The sequence below is a fragment of the Leucopleurus acutus genome (assembly GCF_964270905.1).
Source record: "Leucopleurus acutus genome assembly, chromosome: 9".
In the NCBI taxonomy this organism is placed as follows: Eukaryota; Metazoa; Chordata; class Mammalia; order Artiodactyla; family Delphinidae; genus Leucopleurus; species Leucopleurus acutus.
Genome location: NC_139144.1, coordinates 95,720,931 through 95,739,492, shown reverse-complemented (window position 1 = coordinate 95,739,492; position 18,562 = coordinate 95,720,931). Strand labels below are relative to the sequence as shown.

The following is an 18,562-nucleotide window of genomic DNA, read 5'->3' as shown; positions in this document are numbered from 1 at the left end:
TTGTGCATTTCTAAGAATTTGTCCATTTCTTCCAGGTTGTCCATTTTATTGGCATAGAGTTGCTTGTAGTAATCTCTCATGATCTTTTGTATTTCTGCAGTGTCAGTTGTTACTTCTCCTTTTTCATTTCTAATTCTATTGATTTGAGTCTTCTCCCTTTTTTTCTTGGTGAGTCTGGCTAATGGTTTATCAATTTTGTTTATCTTCTCAAAGAACCAGCTTTTAGTTTTATTGATCTTTGCTATCATTTCCTTCATTTCTTTTTCATTTATTTCTGATCTGATTTTTATGATTTCTTTCCTTCTGCTAACTTTGGGGTTTTTTTGTTCTTCTTTCTCTAATTGCTTTAGGTGCAAAGTCAGGTTGTTTATTCGAGATGTTTCCTGTTTCTTAAGGTAGGATTGTATTGCTATAAACTTCCCTCTTAGTACTGCTTTTGCTGCATCCCATAGGTTTTGGGTCATCGTGTCTTCATTGTCATTTGTTTCTAGGTATTTTTTTGATTTCCTCTTTGATTTCTTCAGTGATCACTTCGTTATTAAGTAGTGTATTGTTTAGCCTTCATGTGTTTGTGTTTTTTACATATCTTTTTCTGTAATTGATATCTAGTCTCATAGCGTTGTGGTCGGAAAAGATAATTGATGCAATTTCAATTTTCTTAAATTTACCAAGGCTTGATTTGTGACCCAAGATATGATGTATCCTGGAGAATGTTCCATGAGCACTTGAGAAAAATGTGTATTCTGTTGTTTTTGGATGGAATGTACTATAAATATCAATTAAGTCCATCTTGTTTAAGGTATCATTTAAAGCTTGTGTTTCCTTATTTATTTTCATTTTGGATGATCTGTCCATTGGTGAAAGTGGGTGTTAAAGTCCCCTACTATGAATGTGGTACTGTCGATTTCCCCTTTTATGGCTATTAGTATTTGCCTTATGTATTGAGGTGCTCCTATGTTGGGTGCATAAATATTTACAATTGTTATATCTTCTTCTTGATCGATCCCTTGATCATTATGTATTGTCCTTCTTTGTCTCTTGTAATAGTCTTTATTTTAAAGTCTATTTTGTCTGATATGAGAATTGCTACTTCAGCTTTCTTTTGGTTTCCATTTGCATGGAATATCTTTTTCCATGCCCTCACTTTCAGTCTGTATGTGTCCCTAGGTCTGAAGTGGGTCTCTTGTAGACTGCATATATATGGGTGTTGTTTTTGTATCCATTCAGCCAGTCTGTGTCTTTTGGTGGGAGCATTTAATCCATTTACATTTAAGGTAGTTATCGATATGCATGTTCCTGTTCCCATTTTCTTAATTGTTTTGGGTTTGTTATTGTAGGTCTTTTCCTTCTCTTGTGTTTCTTGCCTAGAGAAGTTCCTTAACATTTGTTGTAAAGCTGGTTTGGTGGTGCTGAACTCTCTCAGCTTTTGCTTGTCAGTAAAGGTTTTAATTTCTCCATCAAATCTGAATGAGATCCTTGCTGGGTGGAGTAATCTTGGTTGTAGGTTTTTCTCCTTCATCACTTTAAATATGTCCTGCCAGTCCCTTCTGGCTTGCAGAGTTTCTGCTGAAAGATCAGCTGTTAATCTTATGGGGATTCCCTTGTGTGTTACTTGTTGTTTTTCAATTGCTGATTTTAATATGTTTTCTTTGTATTTAATTTTTGACAGTTTGATTAGTATGTGTCGTGGCGTGTTTCTCCTTTGATTTATCCTGTATGGGACTCTCTGTGCTTCCTGGACTTGATTAACTATTTCCTTTCCCATATTAGGGAAGTTTTCAAGTATAATCTCTTCAAATATTTTCTCAGTCCCTTTCTTTTTCTCTTCTTCTTCTGAGACCCCTATAATTCGAATGTTGGTGCATTTAATGTTGTCCCAGAGGTCTCTGAGACTGTCCTCAGCTCTTTTCATTCTGTTTTCTTTATTCTACTCTGCAGTAGTTATTTCCACTGTTTTATCTTCCAGGTCACTTATCCGTTCTTCTGCCTCAGTTATTCTGCTATTGATCCCTTCTTGAATATTTTTAATTTCATTTATTGTGTTGTTCATCATTGCTTGTTTCCTCTTTAGTTCTTCTTAGTCCTTGTTAAATGTTTCTTTCATTTTCTCTATTCTGTTTCCAAGATTTTGGATCATCTTTACTATCATTATTCTGAATTCTGCCTATTTCCTCTTCATTTGTTAGGTCTGGTGGGTTTTTATCTTGCTCCTTCATCTGCTGTGTGTTTTTCTGTCTTCTCATTTTGCTTATCTTACTGTGTTTGGGTGTCTCCTTTTTGTAGGCTGCAGGTTTGTGGTTCCCGTTGTGTTTGGTGTCTGTCCCCAGTGGCTAAAGTTGGTTCAGTGGGTTGTGTAGGCTTCCTGGTGGAGGGGACTAGTGCCTGTGTTCTGGTGGATGAGGCTGGATCTTGTCTTTCTGGTGGGCAGGTCCCTGTCTGGTGGTGTGTTTTGGGGTGTCTGTGGCCTTATTATGATTTTAGGCAGCCTCTCTGCTAATGGGTGGGGTTGTGTTCCTGTCTTGCTGGTTGTTTGGCATAGGGTGTCCAGCACTATAGCTTGCTGGTCGTTGAGTAAAGCTGGGTGTTCGTTTTGAGATGGAGATATCTGGGAGATTTTTGCTGTTTGATATTACGTGGAGCTGGGAGGTCTCTTGTAGACCAGTGTCCTGAAGTTGGCTCTCCCACCTCAGAGGCACAGCACTGACTCCTGGCTGCAGCACCAAGAGCCTTTCATCCACATGGCTCAGAGTAAAAGGGAGAAAAAGTAGAAAGAAAGAAAGAGAGAGAGAGAGAGAGAGAGAGAGGGGAAGGGAGGGAGGGAGGGAGGAAGGAAGAAAGAAAGAAAGAGGCTAAAATAAAATAAGAAAATAAAATAGTTATTAAAATAAAAACTAATTATTGAGAAAAAAATTTTTTTAAGTAAAACAAAAAAAATGGACAGACAGAACCCTAGGACAAATGGTGAAAGCAAAGCTGTACAGACAAAATCTCACACAGAAGCATACACATACACACAAAAAGAGGAAAAGGGGAAAATATAATAAATCTTGCTCTCAAAGTCCACCTCCTCAATTTGGGATGATTCGTTGTCTATTCAGGTATTCCACAGATGCAGGTACATCAAGTTGTTTGTGGAGCTTTAATCCGCTGCTTCTGAGGCTCCTGGGAGAGATTTCCCTTTCTCTTCTTTGTTCTCAGAGCTTCCGGGGCTCAGCTTTGGATTTGGCCCTGCCTCTGTGTGTAGGTCGCCGGAGGGCGTCTGCTCTTCGCTGAGACAGGACGGGGTTAAAGGAGCAGCTGCTGCTTCGGGGCCTCTGGCTCACTCAGGCCGGGTGGAGGGAGGCGTATGGAGTGCGGGGCAAGCCTGCAGCATCAGAGGCCGGCATGACGTTGCACCAGCCTGAGGCACGCCGTGCTGCGTTCTCCCGGGGAAGTTGTCCCTGGATCACGGGACCCTGGTAGTGGCGGGCTGCACAGGCTCCCGGAAGGGGGGTGTGGATAGTGACTTGTTCTCGCACACAGGCTTCTTGGTGGTGGCAGCAGCAGCTTTAGCGTCCCATGCCCGTCTTTGGGGTCCGCGCTGTTAGTAGCCGCGGCTCGCGCCCATCTCTGGAGCTCCTTTAAGCAGCGCTTTTAATCCCCTCTCCTCGCACACCAGGAAACAAAGAGGGAAGAAAAAGTCTCTTGCGTCTTTGGCAGGTCCAAACTTTTCCCCGGACTCCCTCCCGGGTAGCCTAGCCGTGGCGCACTAACCTCTTCAGGCTATGTTCACTCCGCCAGTCCTCTCCCTGGGCTCGACCGATGCCCAAGCCTTAGCTCCCAGCCCCGCCCGCCCCGGCGGGTGAGCAGACCAGCCTCTCGGGCTGCTGAGTGCTGGTCGGCACCGATCCTCTGTACGGGAATCTCTCCGCTTTGGCTCCCACACCCCTGTTGCTGTGCTCTCCTCCGCGGCTCTGAAGCTTCCCCCCTCTGCCGCCCGCAGTCTCTGCCTGCGAAGGGGCTTCCTAGTGTGTGGAAACCTTTCCTCCGTCACTGCTCCCTCCCACTGGTGCAGGTCCCGTCCCTATTCTTTTGTTTCTGTTTTTCCTTTTTTCTTTTGCCCTACCCAGGTACGTGGGGAGTTTCTTGCCTTTTGGGAGGTCTGAGGTCTTCTGCCAGCATTCAGTGGGTGTTCTGTAGGAGTTGTTCCGGTAATTCTTTCATGTGGTATTTACATCAGGAAATCTTGTTTCCACCTCTACCTCTTTACATCCAGTTTCCCCTGTACCTTTTAGGTAACTATTTTTATTTGGGTGGGTGTGTGTGTTTTCTGGGTTTCTTCATGTAGCAAGAAGAAAATAGAAAGATATATTCTTATTTCTCCACTCCTCTTCATACACACAAGGTATCATACTGTATATATCATTCTGTATTTTGCTTTTAATGTTTATGTAGGCTATCCTGGAAATTTTCCATTTCCAGGTATAGCATGCTTAAATATTCTTTTTTATAGCTATAGATTCCATTGTATAGATGTAGTATAGTTTACCAGTTAAATTATGGTATACCAAAAGTAGGCTTCTTTGATCAAAGAGAAATTTACATTTGTAATTTTGATAAGAAACTTTCAAATTTTGCTTCACAGGTTTTGATTAGTCTTGCACTGCTATCAGCAGTGTATGAGATGCCTGTTTACCATAGCCTCTCAACAGAGTATGTTGTCAAACTTTTGTATTTTTGCCAATGTGATAAATGAAAGATATTTTGGCAAGTTTGAGTTTGTTTTTCTCTGAGGTTGAACACCTTTTCATAAGTTAGAAGGCCGTTTATATTTTGTTTTCCTGAACTGTCTTTCATGTCCTTTGCCCGTTGATCCTGATCTCGATTTTTCAGGAGCTCTTTATATATCATGAAGATTATATGCTTCTTATATAAGTTGCAAATATTTTTTTCCCAGTTTGCATTTGTCTTTTGACTTTGCTTATATAGTCATCCCTCAGTATCTGCAGGGGATTGGTTCCAGGACCCCCTAAGGATACCAAAATCCTTGGATGCTCAAGTGCCTTATATAAAATGGCATAGTATTTGCATATAACCTATGCACATACTCCTGTATACTTTAAATCATCTCTAGGTTACTTATAGTAGGCAAATTTAAGTTTTGCTTTTTTGGAACTTTCTGGAATTTTTTTCTGAATATTTTTGATCCTCAGTTGGTTGAATCCACGGATGTGGCACCCACGATATGCAGGGCTGACTGTAGTATGTTGTGTGTGTTTTGCCATCTAAAAAGTTCTTAGTTATGTGTAGGTGAATTTAACATTTTTCTTTTATGGCTTCCAGACTTTGCATCATAGATTTATAAGGTTTCTTCACTTGAGGTTATAAAGGAGCTTGCCGTGTGTTTCTTTCAGTTCTTTTATGGTTTGTCCCCTCCTTCCTTCAACATTTAAATATTTGATCCTTTTGGAATTTACCCTAGTGTACAGTATGTAGTATGGGTGAACCTTTTTTTCCTGGATTGGTTCCAGTAGTTCCAACATCAGTTATTTAAAAGTTCATCTTTATCCTGTTTCAGATGCTGCCTTTATTTTAGTTTGATTTTCTTTATGTGTTGGAGTCTGCTTTGGTCTTTCTGTTTTATTCTGTTGGTGTGTCAGTCTGTTGAACAGGTATCATGAAGGAACAGAAATCAGCCTACGGAAGTGAATGAAGGACTGATAGGTGACTTTCCCTTGGTGATAAGAGTGGAAAACCAAATTTTTGCCTACTGATGAAACATATATACACCTTGGAATCAACCTGTTCAGAGAAGCATAAGGGAGCATAGCTATATTAGAAGATGGCATTACAGGAGTGCATGAGGGGAATTACCAAAGGAACTGAAAGGTTGATAGCCCCAACCCATTGATGCCCTCGTATGCCATATTAAGGAATTTGAATTTTGTCCTATAAATAACTGGAAAATTTTGAGAAGACTAATGAAATGTAAGGTTATACCTTAGAATGGGATTCTAAATCTGAGTTCAGTGGACTCCTCAGCAGTCCATAATGGGCTTGAAATTTTATGTTCCAGAGAGAGTATCTAAGGCTTTCATCAGGTTCTCAGAAGTATTTGACAGGCACACATGTTAAGAATACCTTCTTTAGAAAGATTTCACTGATAACATGGGGATAGGATAGACTGGATGGGGTTTAAAACTAAAGATAGGGTTGTCAATCAAGAAGTTTTTGGTTTAGAGTAGGCAGAATATGAGTTGCAGAGGGAAAAAGTAAGCTTTCTCTTCTGTTCATTATTTCTGGAAGGTATGGCCAGTTCTCACGATTTGCAATAGTTATGTTCTATACATTCCCTGCAAACACTGAATTAGTGAATACTGAACCATTGCTCCTAGGAGAAATGCAGGATTACTGTTATAAATGAGCCAAAGATGGCCTCTGTATATTGGCCCCTAGAATGGACTGGGGTCCATTAGCTTAAAAGTCACCTGGCACTTGTCTACAGTATGAGAGCTAGAAAAAGAAGGCAGTGTCACCTTGATTAACCTCAGCTGGGAAAGTATGCCTTGAGCAACTCAAATTTTTCAGTCCTCTGTGCATGTCTGCAAAAGCACTGCAAGTATTGATTTTGGGGTTACAAATAAATTTTAGCAAACAAACAAATTTGCAAATGCAGAGTCTATGAATAAAGAGGATCAACTGTACCAATCCAGTCTCTTGAATATTTCCAATGATGAACCTACTCCCTCATGGTAAACTTTTCCCTTGCTGGATAGTTTTAACGGTTATATTGAGCTAAAATCTGCCTCCTGTGTTTTCTAATCTTAGGTTCTAATTTGGCTTTCTCGATTGTTCCCCTTCAATATACTGTTTAGATTCAGCTGTCTTATATTCATTTTCACTCCATTTTTCCCCCTCTAGCATAAGTTTCCCAATTTCTTTGGAAACCTTTGGTTTGCTGAGTACTTTAGTGATTTAAAAGAATGAAACCTTTAATTTTGTTATTAACATTTCCTCTGTCTGCACTCCCCTCCCCCCATAAAGACTGACCAACCTGAACTCCCATTGCTTCACTTTAGTCTACACTGTGTTTGTCAGTCCTTTTTCAGTTTTAAATTATTCGGATTAATATCTGGGGAGATGGGCCGCTGGCAGAAAAGGCCAGGATAGAGATAACTTCAAATATACAGAAAGATTCTTATCTCTATTTTCAGTGCCTCTTTTCTCCCCGCTCCTAATGTCATCTCTACTTCTTAGGTTAGCTTCATTCTGTAGCCAGGTTTTCTCAGTGTACTAGGGAAGATGGCCATTAGGGACTCCAGATTTCTATCCTTTTGGAACACTTTAACTACAGTAGAAACAGAAACTTCTCTCAACCAGTGTCCATCTGTCAGTTAAGGAAAGAACTCTGGTGCTGTTTGGGTCATATATCTAGCCCTGGATTAGGGATATGGGAAACTGATTAGCTGGCTTATGTCATGTGTAGCCAGAAAAGTAGTGACCCTTGTGATTGATGGCCTCTCCAGAACCATGTGGTTTTTAGGGAGGGGTGGATTCCCAGAGGAAATAGGAGTGCCAAACAACTAAACAGCAGATATCAACTATACACATTAAGACAGGTATTTTCTTCTGCTATGTTTAGGATCAGTAAGACATCTCTTAGGGACCATCATTATGATTGAAGGATTAGAGTTTTCAGCTTTGAACAATGTTGGATCAAAATTGATTTTGCTTTAAATGTTGACATCTATTATTTCTCAGCAGTGAGCACATAAGGATCTGTAGTATTTTCTGTTCTTTTATATGTTTAAGATATTTTGTAATTTTAATAAAAAACTAAAAATTAATTTTGCTTTGATTTAAGTTGGTGAGTAATAATAGATACTTGAGTCATAATTTCCCATTAATATTAAGTTAGTGAAAAATTTTCTGACACAGTAATCCATATGACATTTTAAAGGTGTTATAAAGGTAAATTATTGGTTTTTTTCAATGATGTGGAAAATATATAATTTATTTCCTTTACCTCATATCATATGTTTATGATACCATAGGTACCTGCAAGGTGTGGAGTTACAGTCCGGGACAGCCTAAAGAAAGCACTGATGATGAGAGGTCTAATCCCAGAGTGCTGTGCTGTTTACAGAATTCAGGATGGGTATGGTTTGTATGTGATGTGAAACTTTGTTTAAAAAAGGAAAAAAAAACCTCAGACATGAAATTTTGGGGTTTTCTATAAGATCTTTACCCAGACCTAGGGTATTGAAAATCAGCTTCAGGAAAAAAATATTAATACTAAGTTAATTAGCCTAAAGAAATCTTGTAGGCCCTTTGAGGAGTTAACATTAGATAATTTCTTGTGATGATAGTGTTTGTTTCTCTGATCAAATGACTTTGTTTAGAGTTTGAGATTCTTAAAATTTTTGAACTATTTTTTTATGTGTCTTATTTGAATAATGGACTCTTTCCCAGTCCTTTATTTTTAATATAAACTCATAGTTTCACAAAAGACTTACCAAAATTAACATTTTATATTGAATTATTTTTCAGAAAGCATCTAAAATTTTGCCATGAGCCCCCCAACCCCAATTTTGAGTCCTGTTTTTTTAAAACAAAAAAAAAGTCTCCTTTTTGGGGCATATTGTCCCTTGAGTACTCTTTTTCTTTGAATGGGTACGTAAATCTGTACCTGTGATTTCTTTTTTTTTTTTTGGACCCCAGGAACAATCCATTTTCTGCTGTTGTAGGTCTTTTCTGGAGCTGACTTGAAGAAAAGAGTACATCTCTTTACCCTGCTGTTTGTCCAAGAGTGATACATTTATTTGGGGTAAACTTAAAAATTAATTTATTGCCATTTAAATTTCTAATGATGGAAGACCAGGGAGCCAAAACTCCCTCACCATTACTAGCCCCTCAATAACCAATTTTCATATCTTCAGCATAAGGTTTATGAAGATCTTTAGGCATGATAACCAAGAAAGGCTGTGTCTACACTTTTCAGAGAGAAGAAACCAATTGGCTGGGACACTGATATTTCCTGGCTTACTGGAGAGGAATTGCATGTAGAAGTGTTGGAGAATGTTCCACTTACAACACACAACTTTGTATGTACTTTTATATTTTTTTTAATGTCAAAAATCTTCAAGTTCTTGTGAATGAATTTTTATGTAGAGAATATGAAGTATGGATGAATAATTTTGACATTGATATTTTACCTAAGTTGAAAATCAGTTCTGTTATTTAAAAAAACAACACATATTTAAAGAGTTTTGTTTTAATCATTATACTTTATTTTTAATTTAAAAAGTAATAACATATATGTATGTATATAATTGACTAACTTTGTTGTACACCTGAAACTAACACAACATTGTAAATCAACTATATTTCAATTAAAAAAATTCAAAAAAAAAGTAATAGATACTCATTATTGAAAGAAAATTCTTAAAAATTTGAGTGGTACGAAAGTATATCAAGTAAAAACGTGAAAGTACCCTACCAGAGGTAAACAGTTGTTAATTGATTATTGTGTATTCTTCCAAAGTCTTTCTATATATAAAACATGTGTCTGTGAACCCAAAGTTTTCTCCTTTCTTTTTTTTCTCCCTTCCCTTTCCTTCATTATTTTCCATTTTTTCCTTTTATTAAAACTAAAAAATGGAATCATGTTTTGTATGATATTCTTCTTTTTTTTTTTTTAAGTTAAACAAAGCATCATGGGCATCTTTCCATGTCAGTACACCTAGCTTTATAATGATTGCATAATAGTCCATAAGAATATAAATTCAGTATATTTAACCATCCCTCTTAACAGACATTTAAGTTTTTAAGAAATCTGTTACATATATGGTAAATAGACTCTTTCTGCATACATATTGACACACTTGTGTAAATGTTTCTGAAAGATAGACTAATGGAAGTGGAATAGCTTTCCTTGAGGACTGAAGAAAGATAGATGTTAAAGCTCTCCTTCAATACTTCTCCCTTTATCTGGTTTTGCATTTGCCAGAACCTAGCCTAAGCTAAGTGTCACCAGCATGAGGCCTGGAACAGTGGAACCTCTCTACCTCAGAGATAAGGTAGAGGGTACAGTTCCAGAGCTTGAGAACCTGTCCTCTAAAAGAGTAGGCAGGAGCCAAGATTAGAGTGATCTATAAGGCAGGAATGCACTTCTTACTTTTCTATATATGGACTTTGGACCACAGTTTAGTTTTCTAGATGGATAGTTATTGCTACCCTTTTGGCATCAAGTGTTTTCCCTTGTGCCTTGTTGATTAGTACAGCTGGGCTCTTTTGATTTCCTGGGGGGTGTTAGTGTTTTGGAGGCTCCATTAGCGGTGAATAATGAGATCAGGTTTGTGCTTCAATAGATAAGGTATCTTTTGGACGAGTGTAAGATACACCTGATGCCAATCAGATTTACTGTGTGGCAGATAGTTTTATAATGATGAGATAAGGAGTTCACTACTATTGACTTTTTTTTTTAAACCCGGAGAATTTTGAGAGGATAAATCTTAAGATTTTTTATTTAAGTTTTTAGGAATTAAAAATAAGTACTCTTATTCTTCTTAATTAGAAATTGGATATGAGGAGGTAAAAGAAGATCTAAGTTACTAGCCTTAAGCAGTGCAAGAAGGTCCTTGCCACAAGAGGGTAATGAAAGCAAACTGCAGGTTAGTTGCAGAGTATGGAAATCTTCACAACACAGTTGGAGAGCTGCCAGTTACTATTTGTTGAGATCTTTTCATTTGCCAATATTTTGTCTGATCTGAGGATATAACAATTAATAAGAAAACAGTATCCCTGCCTTAGAGTAGAGAGAGACAGATCATTTAATTAAAAATTTTCATAAACACTCTTAATTACTGTGTATGTTTAAAGTGCTATAGATACACAGAGTAGAGATTCCTAACCTGGCCTTTGAGGAGTCAGGAAGTTTTCCCAAAGGAAGAAATATGAAAGCTGTGGCCTGATGGATGAGGGAAGAGTACTCTGGACAGGGACTTCCCAGGTGGCGCAGTGGTTAAGAATCTGCCTGCCAATACAGGGGACACGGGTTTGAGCCCTGGTCCGGGAAGATCCCACATGCTGCGGAGCAGCTAAGCCCGTGCACAACTACTGAGCCTGTGCTCTTGAGCCCGCACTCTGCAGCAAGAGAAGCCTGCGCACCGCAACGAAGAGTAACCCCCGCTCGCCACAACTAGAGAAAGCTCATGTGCAGCAACGAAGACCCAAAACAGCCATAAATAAATAAATAAATATTTTTAAAAACCACAAGAGTACTCTAGACAGAGGGAACAGCAAGAAAGCATGTTACCTTTTCAGTTTTGAAAGAAGTTCAGAATGGATGATACAAAGTTGGAGAGGGGACTGTTAGAGTGTAGCGTGTATATGAGTGGAGTAAGCTTATGAGAGTCCTTGTAAGCTATGTTAAAGATTCAGACTTTTCCCTAAAATCATTGGAAATTTAATGATTTTAATAGGCAGGGCAGCAGTGTGATTAGATTTGTGTTTTGGAATGATTGCTCTTAGTGTCATAGAGAGGCAAGACTAAGCCTGTGTTCTGCTTAGAAAGGGAAAGAAATCCTCTCTCTGCTTCTCTGGGCTGGTTTTTGTTGACTACTGGAGGAAGGCTGATTATGCCTCCTGGTTTCATAGTCTGTTATAAAAGCGATTCCTTCAGTATATACGTGCATCCCAGGAATCCTTGGGAACTGGCAGGGGGCAGGGAAGGTAGAGAAACAAGATTAAAAACAGATGCTATGTGTCCAGACCTTCCCATTTTCTATAGGCACTAAAGTTAATGTCTTCCCTCAGCCCCACACCTTACAAATTAATGCGTGCAAATTACCTGTTCTATGGCCCCCACGAGTTTACCATCCATGTCTTGAATTCCAAAATAAGCATAAGTTGTGGCCCAAAAGAAAAGATATACCTTCCTGTACCCACCTTTATTGACAAAGGTATATTCACAGATAGAGGTATATGTCAGTTACTCAATTTATGCTCAAATGCATACCCACATTTTCTCCTGCTCAGGTGTTTTTCTCTCCTTTCTGCTTTCCTCCCTCCTGCCCTCCTTCCTTTTCTCTCTTTTTTTCCCCCTTCCTTTACATACAGAAACAACCAGTTACACATAGTTTTCACATATAAGTCAGTGACAGGAAGAAAGACTGCAACTGAGTAGATTAAAGAAGGAAGAGAAATTAGGGCTTCATGAAAGTCTGCAGATTATTAGGCGATTGAGAGTATGAGTAGTTAGCAAAAAGGATAAAGTGACTATAAAATGCTGATTCCTGTGAATACATTTTGTATTTTTCTGTGCTCTAATTTCCAGAGATTATGCTAGCAATATAAAAAGATGCTTGCTTTAGTAAATAGTAGACACATAAATATTAAAGATTTTCTAATTGCTTTTATATCCAGAGACAAATGGAAAAGGAACAAAGCTAAAAACAGTCAGTTGCTTTTTTATATCCCCTAGAAAGTGATACATAGACAAAAAGGTGAAGAAAACAAGAGCTACTCTTAAAACTATCTAAATGTTCTCAAAAAGCCAGAATGAATGATGTGCCAAGATATCATTTTCTTGATGAAGTATTATTTTTAATAACATTTTATCATGTTAAATATGTGTTTATTGAAAAGAGTTTGATAAAGTGGGTGTTGAAATCAATTTAATGGATCATGAAAAGCATTTACATGCAGTAGAATGGATTAGAAAATTCTGATATGCATTATGTATAGTTAGAGTAATATTATTATATGAATACAGGTGTGTCCTGGATCACGATGTGTTTTTTTTACTATTGTAATGTGTGATTAATGCTGTCTGAAAAACTGAGATGAATTGAGAATATACAGCAAAGAACAAAAGACAAAATAGAGTCACCCATGCTCTCGTCACTCTCAAATAGCCATTGTTAACATTTTGTTATTTGTTTATCCTTTTTATGTTTTCTGCTTCTTATATATACAAACCAAACAGTTTTAAACAATTTCTGGTTTTGTTCGTTATCAAGATAGAGCTTCTCTGGCACAGTTCTGTTTATGTGACCCATGTTTGGCTTCTGACATGGAGTTCTTACATGTTGCCTTTTAAGTTTCACACAGCGGAATGTTCACAGATACATTTAGGTCTTCTATTCCTCTAACAAACTGATAGTTTGTTAAAAGTAGTTCTTACCTTCTTTTAGGTGATTTTCCTTTTCCTTGTCCTAAGTTAGCAAGTTCAGGTAGGGTTGATCTGATTTTCATATAATTATAAACTAATTTTTTCGTTTATAAATTCTTTTTTACATTTTAATCAAAGTATATTACATTTTAATCAAATGTATATAGTTTTTAAGATAGTGCAGAGGGGTTTACAAAAAAAATCACCTGTTGCCCTATCCCTTGTTAGCCTCTAATGCCACTCTCCAGAGGAAATCATTCTTTTTTTTTTTTTTTATTAGGTCCCACTTGTTTATTTTTGTTTTTATTTCCATTACTCTAGGAGGGGGATCAAAAAAGATATTGCTGTGATTTATGTCAAAGAGTGTTCTTCCTGTTTTTCCTCTACGAGTTTTACAGTGTCCAGTCTTACATTTAGGTCTCTAATCCATTTTGAGTTTATTTTTGTGTATGATGTTAGGGAGTGTTCTGACTTCATTCTTTTACATGTAGCTGTCCAGTTTTCCCAGCACCACTTATTGAAGAGACTGTCTTTTCTCCATTGTATATCCTTGCCTCCTTTGTCATAGATTAGTTGACCGTAGGTGCGTGGGTTTATCTCTGGGCTTTCTATCCTATTCCACTGATCTATATTTCTGTTTTTGTGCCAGTACCGTGTTGTCTTGATTACTGTAGCTTTGTAGTATAGTCTGAAGTCAGGGAGTCTCATTCCTCCAGCTCCATTTTTTTTCCCTCAAAACCGCTTCGGCTATTCAGGGTCTTTTGTGTCTCCATACAAATTTTAATATTTTTTGTTCTAGTTCTGTAAAAAATGCCATTGGTAATTTGATAGGGATTACATTGAATCTGTAGATTGCTTTGGGTAGTATAGTCATTTTCACAATATTGATTCTTCCAGTCCAAGAACATGGTGTATCTCTCCATCTGTTGGTATCATCTTTAATTTCTTTCATGAGTGTCTTATAGTTTTCTGCATACAGGTCTTTTGTCTCCCTGGTTAGGGTTATTCTTAGGTATTTTATTCTTTTTGTTGCAATGGTAAATGGAAGAGTTTCCTTAATTTCTCTTTCAGATTTTTCATCATTAGTGTACAGGAAGGCAAGAGATTTCTGTACATTAATTTTGTATCCTGCAACTTTACCAAATTCATTGAATAGCTGTATTAGTTTTCTGATGGCATCTTTAGGATTCTCTATGTATAGTATCATGTCATCTGCAAACAGTGACAGTTTTACTTCTTCTTTTCCAATTTGTATTCCTTTTATTTCTTTTTCTTCTCCGATTGCCGTGGCTAGGACTTCCAAAACTATGCTGAATAATAGTGGTGAGAGTGGACATCCTTGTCTTGTTCCTGATCTTAGTGGAAATGCTTTCAGTTTTTCACCATTGAGAATGATGTTTGCTGTGGGTTTGTGGTATATGGCCTTTATTACGTTGAGGTAGGTTCCCTCTATGCCCACTTTCTGGAGAGTTTTTATCATAAACGGGTGTTGAATTTTGTCAAAAGCTTTTTCTGCATCTAATGAGATGATCATATGGTTTTTATTCTTCAATTTGTTAATATGGTGTATCACATTGATTGATTTGCATATATTGAAGAATCCTTGCATCCCTGGGATAAATCCCACTTGATCATGGTGTATGATCCTTTTAATGTGTTGTTGGGTTCTGTTTGCTAGTATTTTGTTGAGGATTTTTGCATCTATATTCATCAGTGATATTGGTCTGTAATTTTCTTTTTTTGGAGTATCTTTGTCTGGTTTTGGTATCAGGGTGATAGTGGCCTCATAGAATGAGTTTGGGAGTATTCCTTTGCAGTTTTTTGGAAGAGTTTGAGAAGGATGGGTGTTAGCTCTTCTCTAAATGTTTGATAGAATTCACCTGTGAAGCCATCTGGTCCTGGGCTTCTGTTTGTTGGAAGATTTTTAATCACAGTTTCAATTTCATTACTTGTGATTGGTCTGTTCATATTTTCTATTTCTTCCTGGTTCAGTCTTGGAAGGTTATACCTTTCTAAGAATTTGTCCATTTCTTCCAGGTCGTCCATTTTAATGGCATAGTGTTGCTTGTAGTAGTCTCTTAGGATGCTTGGTATTTCTGCGGTGTCTGCTGTAACTTCTTTTTCATTTCTAATTTTATTGATTTGAGTCCTCTCCCTCTTTTTCTTGAAGAGTCTGGCTAATGGTTTATCAGTTTTGTTTATCTTCTCAAAGAACCAGCTTTTAGTTTTATTGATCTTTGCTATTGTTTTCTTTGTTTCTGTTTCATCTATTTCTGCTCTGACCTTTATGATTTCTTTCCTTCTGCTAACTTTGGGTTTTGTTTGTTCTTCTTTCTCTAGTTCCTTTAGGTGTAAGGTTAGATTGTTTATTTGAGATTTTTCTTGTTTCTTGAGGTAGACTTGTATAGCTGTAAACTTCCCTCTTAGAACTGCTTTTGCTGCATCCCATAGGTTTTGGATTGTCGTGTTTTCATTGTCATTTGTCTCTAGGTATTTTTTGATTTCCTCTTGGATTTCTTCAGTGATCTCTTGGTTATTTAGTAACGTATAGTTTAGCCTCCATGTGTTTGTGTTTTTTACTTTTTTTCCCCTGTAATTCATTTCTAATCTCATAGTGTTATGGTCAGAAAAGGTGCTTGATATGATTTCAATTTTCTTAAATTTACTGAGGCTTGATTTGTGACCCAAGATGTGGTCTACCCTTTAGAATGTTCTTTGCTCACTTGAGAAGAAAGTGTAATCTGCTGTTTTTCGATGGAATGTCCTATAAATATTAATTAAATCCATCTGGTCTGTTGTGTCATTTAAAGCTTCTGTTCCCTTATTAGTTTTCATTTTGGATGATCTGTCCATTGGTGTAAGTGAGGTGTTAAAGTCCCCCACTATTATTGTGTTACTGTCGATTTCCTCTTTTATAGCTGTTAGCAGTTGCCTTATGTATTGAGGTGCCCTTATGTTGGGTGCATATATATTTATAATTATTATATCTTCTTCTTGCATTGATCCATTGATCATTATTTAGTGTCCTTCCTTGTCTATTGTAACATTCTTTATTTTAAAGTCTATTTTATCTGATATGATTATTGCTACTCCAGCTTTCTTTTGATTTCCATTTGCATGGAATATCTTTTTCCATCCCCTCACTTTCAGTCTGAATGTGTTCCTAGTTCTGAAGTGGGTCTCCTGTAGACAGCACATATATGGGTCTTGTTTTTGTATCCATTCAGTAAGCCTGTGTCTTTTGGTTGGAGCATTTAATCCATTCACGTTTCAGGTCTTTATCGATATGTATGCTCCTATTACCACTTTCTTAATTGTTTTGGGTTTGTTTTTGTAGGTCCTTGTCTTCTCTTGTGTTTCCCACTTAGAGAAGTTCCTTTAGCATTTGTTGTAGAGCTGGTTTGGTGGTGCTGAATTCTCTTAGCTTTTGCTTGTCTGTAAAGCTTTTGATTTCTCCATCGAATCTGAATGAGATCCTTGCCATGTACAGTAATCTTGGTTGTAGATTCTTCCCTTTCATCATTTTAAGTATATCATGCCGCTCCCTTCTGACTTGTAGAGTTGCTGCTGAGAAATCAGCTGTTAACCTTGTGGGAGTTCCCTTGTATGTTATTTGTCTTTTTTCCCTTGCTGCTTTCAATAATTTTTCTTTGTCTTTAATTTTTGCCAATTTGATTACTATGTGTCTTGGCGTGTTTCTCCTTGGGTTTATCCTGTATGGGACTTGCTGTGCTTCATGGACTTGGGTGGCTATTTCCTTTCCCATGTTAGGGAAGTTTTCGACTATAATCTCTTCAAATATTTTCTCTGGTCCTTTCTCTCTCTCTTCTCCTTCTGGGACCTCTATAATGTGAATGTTGTTGCGTTTAATGTTGTCCCGGAGGTCTCTTAGGCTGTCTTCATTTCTTTTCATTCTTTTTTCTTTATTCTGTTCTGCAGCAGTGAATTCCACCATTCTGTATTCCAGGTTACTTATACGTTCTTCTGCCTCAGTTATTCTGCTATTGATTCCTGCTAGTGTATTTTCCATTTCAGTTATTGTATTGTTCGTCTCTGTTTATTTGTTCTTTAATTCTTCTATGTCTTTGTTAAACATTTTTTACATCTTCTCAATCTTTACCTCCATTCTTTTTCTGAGGTCCTGGGTCATCTTCACTATCATTATTCTGAATTCTTTTTCTGGAAGGTTGCCTATGTCCACTTCATTTAGTTGTTTTTCTGGGGTTTTATCTTGTTCCTTCATCTGGTGCATAGCCCTCTGCCTTTTCATCTTGTCTGTCTTTCTGTGAATGTGGTTTTTGTTCCACAGGCTGCAGGATTGTAGTTCTTCTTACTTCTGCTGTCTGCCCTCTAGTGGATGAGGCTATCTGAGAGGAAATCATTCTTAACTTTCAATGGTTTCTGTTTCAAGCTCTTCTCGTGATTATTTTCATATTACTAAATAATAACTTTAAGCTACAATTTCTTATTTTATCAGTTTTAGACATTTACTTATGGCTAGTTCCATAGGGAATTAGATTATTTGTAACATTACAACCTTCCTCCTCTTTTCGCTCCTCCTCTGAAGCATTTTTGTTTTTTGTGGGTTTTTTGATTCCTCTGTTGCATACCTTTGTAACTTTAAGTATGCCATTGTTTCTTGTTCTGTCAACACCAGTAAGCATCTGTTAACTCCTTTCTTTGTAGAGTTATTTAAGTGTACCCTTATTCTGTCTTTCACCTCTGTTTCTTCCTGCTTCTGTCATCTCTGCTTTTACTTTTATGTAGTAAAGCTTAATATTAGTTAGTCTTTTATTTATTTTCCATCTTCTTGACTTACGAGTTTAATTGGTTAGTGGGTGGGAGAAAAATACATGTAGTCCATCTGTTATCTTGAATCCACTGGTTTTCATTTTAGTATCTTAGTGTTTAAGTCAGTTCTCATGATGTAAGCATATTAAAGATTTGTTATTTTAATCAAGAGTAAATAAGTTGGGCTTCCCTGGTGGCGCAGTGGTTGAGAGTCTGCCTGCCGATGCAGGGGACACAGGTTCGTGGCCCGGTCCGGGAAGATCCTACATGCCGCGGGGCGGCTGGGCCCGTGAGCCATGGCCGCTGAGCCTGCGCGTCCGGAGCCTGTGCTCCGCAACGGGAGAGGCCACAGCAGTGAGAGGCCCGCGTACCGCAAGAAAAAAAATAGAGTAAATAAGTTGATTTCTAAAAAGATTCTTACTAGTTTTTGAAATCCTCTACGATGTTTTACTTTGCAGGTACGGAAAACTTTTTTCACCTTAGCATTTTGTGACTTCTGTCGAAAGCTGCTTTTCCAGGGGTTCCGCTGTCAAACATGTGGTTATAAATTTCACCAGCGTTGTAGTACAGAGGTTCCACTGATGTGTGTTAATTATGACCAACTTGAGTAAGTAATCA

The 18,562-nt window shown here is 37.6% G+C and overlaps 1 protein-coding gene across 2 annotated transcripts in view; it reads left to right on the top strand.

Moving 5' to 3' along the window:
• Window positions 1-18,562, top strand: part of BRAF (B-Raf proto-oncogene, serine/threonine kinase) — a 159,188-nt gene that overhangs the window by 78,810 nt on the left and 61,816 nt on the right. For both annotated transcript variants that reach the window (XM_082846985.1, XM_082846984.1), the window contains exons 4-6: window positions 8,034-8,137; window positions 8,981-9,083; window positions 18,403-18,551. In XM_082846985.1, the coding sequence (XP_082703111.1) occupies window positions 8,034-8,137; window positions 8,981-9,083; window positions 18,403-18,551 (356 nt within the window). The remainder of the gene's footprint in view (window positions 1-8,033; window positions 8,138-8,980; window positions 9,084-18,402; window positions 18,552-18,562) is intronic.